We start from the raw sequence: 7,138 nt of genomic DNA, 5'->3' as shown, positions 1-7,138 counted from the left end.
TCTGGGTCTTTTCAGAAACACCCAGCACAATCCTGGCAGTGCGGTGGGGTTCACAGCAAAGAGGGCAAGGCCTCTGTCCTCCATTCATTCTGCTTTATCACCTGAAGTTGCCAGGGAGAGCCCGGCGGGGGTCACTGTTCTGTTCGCTGAGACCCTGCTGGAAGTCTTAGGTGGAAACCAGAGTGAGTCCACTGGGGTTGCTGCCGTGTTAACACGAGGGAGGGGGGCCGGGACAGGGGAGACACAAACACACATAAGGCCATGACATTTCTGCTATGGCTCCCCATCTGGAACCCAAAGCACCTAAGTTCCATTTAGTTAAAGCAAAATTCAAAACACGCAGCTTTATCAAATTACAAGGACTCCCTCTCAGACCATGTGTGTATATATACTCCTCCATGGTCCCTCAGGGGCAGCTTGACAAAGGTAGAGGATCTGCTGCACCCTTTAATGACACTTTCAAGTGCCCATCGAGGGAAGGACCTGGTAGGGACACTGCAACCCATCCGTGCAGGTGACCTGAGGTTGGGCCGCTGAAGAGCACCTTTCCCTTTAGTGCCCCAGGGCTATTGAGAACTGGGAGGTGGATGGATGCCACTCAGTTCCTTCAGAGCTGCTCCTCTGCCTGGAACCTCGGGGACCTGTTTCCTTGAAGGTGTAGCTCCCTGGACAGCCTCCTGCTTCCTGGGTGCTTTCCTCAGCCGGAGCAGAGACGGCCCCGGGAGCGGTCAGGAGGACTTGGCATGGACCGACACCTCGGGAGAGCACCCACAGTTAGGTTAGAGACCCTTCACGCCCCAGCGGTGGGCAGTGGCAGTGCGGACGAGCTTTGAAGCCGACCCCACCTGCCGCTGAGACAGAGGGCATTTAGAAAAGGACTCACAGGCTGCTTAGCAGCTTCAGCCCCAGCCAGTCAGGCGCCGGAGCTGGGGGGATGCCCAAGGCCGAATCCTTAAAGGTCACACCCCTAAGACGGCATGTAAGCTGAAAAGGCTGAAATGATACTTTAGAGATTTTTAACGTCTCCCTGAAGGAGTTCAGGGGCAGTTATTTTAGGAAAGCCTTTTGGGTACGACTTACCCCACAAAGACAGTTAAAGTTGTGGGGATGCAAATATAAGTATTTACGAGACACCCCATTTATTGACAGACTTTTGGCTCATATATTTGTATCAGATGAGAATACAGCGTGCACCTACAAAATACCTCACAAAGATTCAGCCCCCTCAGGTTTTAATCTGTCATTTCCTAGCAAGATGGGATCACACTAAGCCCTGTGTACTACTTGCCAGTGAAGGCTATGGGGACGCCTAGCTTAGCACCCTGAGACTGATGGGGAAGACTAAGCACTGAGCACCCAGCCTGGACTTCAGACAGCAGTCAGCTCTGCTTTTCAGACCCAACATGGCTCCCATGGCAAAGAGCAGGCCACAGCCCGCACCAGTCCCATCACAGCGTCCAGGGCCAAGACTCTGGCATGGGTATTTCTAGAAGCTTGCCAGGAGAGCCCAAGTCGGGAGACACCACAAAGCCTCAGCCTTCGCCCTCCAGTGAAAAGTTGCCTTCGACGTTTAAAACTGAGAAGGACTTAACATCACCATCCTGTTCACTAACAACTAGAAATGGGAGGTAAGCTTGCTTTCTTCAAACCCTTTCGTTCCCTGTGTGAATGTGTGCCTCGGGCATCAGTACCACCTGTTTTGATGTAGAATCAGGAATAGAGGGAGACATGAAAAATCAAGAGGAGGGCTAAAAATGGCCACATTTTAATCTGCGTTCTCAGGTAAAACTCACCTCCCACCACAGCCACTCACCACAGTTAACTGGCCATTTTTATCTTTATAGATTTGTTCTTCTGGCCCTGTATCAAAAACGATCGTGCCTTTTTTTCCAGGGCTGATATAAAACTGTAAACTGAAAACACACCAAGTAATCAATCACTGACGTTCAGGAAATTCACTTATGGGGAGCTTCGAGATCAAATTCCCATTTGTATTATTACAGAGTTTTACTGCATATTTGAGTCCTCAAAAGACAACCATTGCCACAACCAGGAAACCTACCCCTTGTTTCTGTGACTATTTCCAGATCAACTTAGCATGTTTAGTTCTTCAGGGGGCCCGTCACGGGGTGGCCAGGGCTCCTGTTGGGGAAGTGCTCCCCACTCTCTCTCCCTCTTGCACGGAGGAATTTGCCCATCAGCCTACAGGGGCTTGAGACCCACTAAGAGCAGCAGCAATGGGGGGTGGAGGGGTGCAGGCTGCCTGTAGGAGATCTGGGAGTCTCCGAGATTCAGCCTCGGGGACCCCCACACTGTCCCTGACCAGCCTGCTGACACGGGCCTGCTGCTCAACCACCTTGTGCCCGTGTAACAGAAAACATGGTGGCGCCTTCAGACTTGAGAAAGACTCGGGTAAGAGCACCCTCTGTGCCAAATATTTTTTCTCTATGCCCTAAAGAAATGTTCTCCCTGGCTGCTCATCCATGGTAAGCAGCCTGCCAGGCTGTGGTCCATGGTGCTCAGACAACAGGCCTCAAGCAGGGGAAGGTGCAGCTGTCACCTGTCCTGGCCCAGAGGTCCACCTTTCACTGGCTGACAGCTTCCCCCAGGGACGGAAGGCCCTCCTTGGAGAACCGGGCCATCAGCCCCCAGTCGCCTTGGAGAACAGGGGACTGAAGAAACACCTACCTTCCCTGAACGACATTCACAACGTTCCCCCTCTTTGCCAGCATGACAAGCTTGGTGACCGCTTCAAAAACGTGCTCACACTGTAAGATGGCATCGCCCTGAGGTGGAGAGGATATGGTGGTTTCAGAAGCAGTGGCTTCAAAGAAAAGTACGCTTCCCTACAGAGGCTTCCCGGTGGGTAGCTCAGCGTGGCAGGGTCTTTCTCCCCTGGCAGACACCGGTGGCTGTCGCTTACCTTTTGCTTGTGGTCCTCTGGTGAGACGTGAATGACCAAGATGCCATCACTGAGGCTACTAGTAGAGACACCTGAGGACAGACTCCTGAGTGAGCGACCTGGAACTGGACAACTTGACATTCACGCAGAAAAAAGAAGCGGTGTACCTGGGGGCACCCCCACCCCACCCTCTTTCCCTCCTTGCTGGGCCTCAGAGGGTGAAGGGCACACCCCAGTGGTCAGCATTGCTAGGAGGCTGTGAAGGGCTGCGCTCGGGCTACAACACAGGTCCTCGGAGAAGGTGACTGTCGTCCAACCTGGATACTTGGGGGAAGGGGCGGCCGCTGACATTTATGCCAGAAAAAAACACACAGGCCAGGCCCGGGCAGCCAGCCCCAAGCTTTCTGGGCAATCTACACTTCTGTCTTCCAGTAGAAGGTGTCTTCCTTACTGGTGTGTCCCCGTCCCGTTCCCCTCCGCCTGGGGAGCTAAGTCAATCCAGGGAACGGTCTGAAGACGGCTGGCTTCTTACCTCTGAGGACTGAGTATTCTATTTTCTGCTTGATTTTGGCAAGCTCCACCACATAAGCTGCCTTCTGAGTCAGGAGGAGTTGGCGCGGCCGGGCCTTGAAGCCTTTCCTGTCATACTTGATGACCGGGATACCATACTGCAAGGAAGGCAAGGTGACTCCGTAGGAGGACAGGGCAGGGGACAGAGTTCCTTATTCCTCCAGACTGTGCTAAGACCAGTTACTTGAAGCACTCAGAGAGAGAAAGACTCACACAGACTGGTATTACCACACAGTGTTTCCCACCATTGACTCCTTCGGCCTCTCACTATCCGCACCATCCCCACTCAGAAGGACAGAGGTGGCAAGAACTTCCAGAACCTGCCCAGATGGCACACAGCTAAGTTACCACGATGTCCATGCTGACACCCTGCCATATTGCTTCTAATAGGAGATGTTCAGTGATGAAGTTCGTGGCTGCACTGCACTCAGTTTCACAGAAACCAAACCCATGGGGCACCTGGGTGACTTAACCAGTTGAGTGTCTGCCTTCGGCTCAGGTCATGATCCTAGGGTCCTGGGATCGAGTCCCACACTGGGCTCCCTGTTGGGCGGGGAGTCTGCTTCTCCCTCTCCCACTACCCCATGCTCGTGCTCATGTTCTCTCAAAATCTTTTTAAAAGGAAAGAAAACCAAACCCAGTTTCTAGGATGACATAAGGACCAGATACCTAGAGGTCACATGGGCCCCACAATTTCATTAATGCCCAGAGCATAACGGTGGAGAGCCCAGCCCACTCACACACACCCCTGCATTTCAACAGGTTTTCCAGACACTTCATACAGAAAACAGATCCCGTTGAGGGAATCCTGCCAGACCCAGGGACCCACGTTTCCATACCTGGATTTTCTCATTGCTAATGAGTTGAAGCACTTTGGGATTAATGTCTCCTTCATCTGGGGAGGGAACCAGAACACAGCAAATCATCACCAAATACCATCTTCGTACCAAAGCCACTGGTATCCGCTGGGTTTATGCCCCTCTGTGACCAGGACCTCAGCTGTGGTTAGGACATGCTACAGAGTCAGGCATCTTCTTTCGAGCCTTAAAATAGGAGAAGCGAGTGCACAGATGGAAAAACGTACTTACCGATCCGGCTGTCGGCAAAGGGCTGGCTTAGGACTTCTGCATAACCTTCTTTCTTTCCCCTGAAGAGTTCACTCATAACCACCTTTTGCTGCATCTGGTGATACAGAATTGGAAGGACAAAGTAGTAGCCTCAAAGATCCTTGCGACAGAGGCTCCTTAGGTCCCTGGGATGGCTTACTTTCCTTGATAAGCTGTAGGAGCCTCGGCCTCCTTTGGCACAGAAATCACAACACATTCCAGGCTTTGGCCAAAATGCCCTAAAAATTATACTGGCAGAGACTGGAATGGCCACCTAAGGCCAGTCTCATGCATTCTCTCCCTAGAAGTGGGATTTTCAGAATTTCAGAGAGCAGGTCCTTCCACCTAGATCCGAGATCCGCAAACTACAACCCAAGGGCCAAACCCAGCCTGCTGCCTAATTTTTTAACTTTTTGGGAGTGGGGGGTTTGTGTGTTTTAGCAGCATGGCTCTGCCATCCTTTCATGCTGTGCCAGCAGGGTAGACTGACTGGAAAAGCACTCATGGGTCCTGCAGACTCCAAGATGTTACCCTCTAGGGCTTTACAGAAAAAGTCCGCTGACCTGTGGGTAATCATGAACTTCTCTGCAGCAGAGAAGGGGTCCTGCATTCTGAGCAGCTTAGGGGACTATCTGGGTCAGGTTCCCATGGCAACATGATGAGCCACATTACTCATAACAGCTGCCCTTGAACCAGGGCTCTGCCTCAAGTGGCCTAGGTGTGTTTAATACTCAACACACGTATGAGGCACAGGCCCAGTGTGCCCCTAGGCTCCCAGATGAGATGGCGGGCAGGCGCCAGCCCTAGCCCCTCCCCAACCCGGTCACCTGCCCATGCTCCCACCCCACCCACCCCCCAGCCCCTACCAGTGCTTTCCTCTCCGCTGTGATCCCGCAACAGTACTTCCGGACCAGGTTCCTTGTACACATTTTCCTGAGCATGTCGGACGCCTGTGTGGAGAACACATCTGTCTCACCCACCCCGCTCACACCCTGTTCTTGGGCTGTGGCCACCAAGACAGATGCTTTGAAAGCACAGTTGAATCCAGTCTCATGTAAAGTATAGCAGTAGGGAGGCCTTGGTGGCTCAGTCGGTTGAGTGGTGGCTGCCTTCGGTTCAGGGTCCTGGGATTGAGCCCCGCGTCGGGTTCCCTATGGTGGAAAGCCTGCTTCTCCCTCTCCCTCTGCCTGCCACTCCCTATGCTTGTGCTCTTTGTCAAATAAATAAAAATCTTTATTAAAAATAAGTACAGCATTAGTATTTTAAACTCCAAGAAAGCAGCTCATTTGCCAATCTTGCACTACTTTTTCACTCTTGCTAAGCTACTGGTTGTTTTTTTTTTTCTTTGAAGATTTTATTTATTTATTTGACAGAGACAGTGAGAGAGGGAATACAAGCCAGAAGAGTGGGAGAGGGAAAAGCACACTCTCCGCTGAGCAGGGAGCCTGAAGTGGGGCTCCATCCCAGGACCCCGGGATTATGACCTGCGCCGAAGGTAGATGCTTAATGGCTGAGCCACCCAGATGCCCCAAACTACTGGTTCTTAAATTTGAATGTGTTTGAGTCATCTAAGGACCTGGCAGAAGAGAAAAGGACTCTCGGAGATGCTCAGTAGACCCAGGCTAGGACCCAGGATCTTACAGTGTCCCCCATTGTGCTCTAGACAGAGGGTCTCAGGACCCACTTTTGAGAAATACTTTCCCCCGTAACAGTTATTAGAAGTTATTGGGAAGGCTATAATAGGATAGGAACTATCCACAAGAGCTCTGTGCAAACAGACCTCTGTTGGCTTTAGAGTATGAATTTGGAGGAGTGACATTTCTTGCGTAAAAGCCTTGCAAAAAGAAGTGCTTTGCTAAGGCGACCCTTTCCAGCCAAGGAGGGTGCACAAAGACAACAAAAGCTTAGCCCATCAGTGCCGGAGTCACTTGCAACAAACAGGAGTCCCCATTCGGTCCTCACATTTTCCAAGATGCCAGGAGGCCTCAGCCAGCTCTTGTCCAAGACATTCTTTGGGACATGATACCGAAGTTTCAAGATGTAATTCTTCCGCACGAACACGATAAACTCCTCGTTGTCCGGGCAGGGGGCTTTGTTTCGGTTGATGAATCCCTTTATGAACCTAAAGAGGCAAGCGTTTTGTTAGCTTTCTGGCCGATTTCTGTGCTGAGACTCTCTCCACCTGTTTGATTTCAAAGGAGGCCAAAATGGCAGAGATTGCCTTGGTCGCCAAGGAAAGTGACAGTCACATAGCCCACAGGTCAGGTCTGCCCCAGAGACACATTCTGTTTCACCCACACCATTTTTGGTTTTGTCCTGAGCAGTGTGAATTAGTTGTGGACATCAACTGACACCAGAAGGCAGCTGACCCTAGTGGCTTTTGAACTGAGAGAAACTAACAAGGAAGTGAAACTAACAACTGAGAGAAACTAACTAGCAAGTGAAACTAACAAGTGGATTGTGATCACTGTCAGATTGGGAGCTTGGAGGAAAGAAGTGGAGCTGAATCCCTAAGGCCTGGCATTCTGGGGGGAAGCTCAGTTTTCTGCACAAAGCCCAA

The 7,138-nt window shown here is 51.5% G+C and overlaps 1 protein-coding gene across 1 annotated transcript in view; it reads right to left on the bottom strand.

Annotated features, from left to right (window-relative positions):
- Nucleotides 1-1,769: 1,769 nt before the first annotated feature.
- Nucleotides 1,770-7,138, bottom strand: part of MYO1H (myosin IH) — a 50,822-nt gene continuing 45,453 nt past the window's right edge. The window contains exons 24-31 of the mRNA XM_059409960.1: nucleotides 6,541-6,700; nucleotides 5,445-5,528; nucleotides 4,561-4,654; nucleotides 4,312-4,367; nucleotides 3,435-3,570; nucleotides 2,924-2,994; nucleotides 2,689-2,786; nucleotides 1,770-1,913 (exon numbers count right to left, since the gene is read on the bottom strand). Of these exons, the coding sequence (XP_059265943.1) occupies nucleotides 1,790-1,913; nucleotides 2,689-2,786; nucleotides 2,924-2,994; nucleotides 3,435-3,570; nucleotides 4,312-4,367; nucleotides 4,561-4,654; nucleotides 5,445-5,528; nucleotides 6,541-6,700 (823 nt within the window). The 3' untranslated portion in view covers nucleotides 1,770-1,789. The remainder of the gene's footprint in view (nucleotides 1,914-2,688; nucleotides 2,787-2,923; nucleotides 2,995-3,434; nucleotides 3,571-4,311; nucleotides 4,368-4,560; nucleotides 4,655-5,444; nucleotides 5,529-6,540; nucleotides 6,701-7,138) is intronic.

This window comes from Mustela nigripes, chromosome 8, assembly GCF_022355385.1.
Source record: "Mustela nigripes isolate SB6536 chromosome 8, MUSNIG.SB6536, whole genome shotgun sequence".
Taxonomy (NCBI): Eukaryota; Metazoa; Chordata; class Mammalia; order Carnivora; family Mustelidae; genus Mustela; species Mustela nigripes.
Note: the sequence above shows the minus strand (reverse complement) of the source record. Positions and strands in the feature narration are given on the sequence as shown.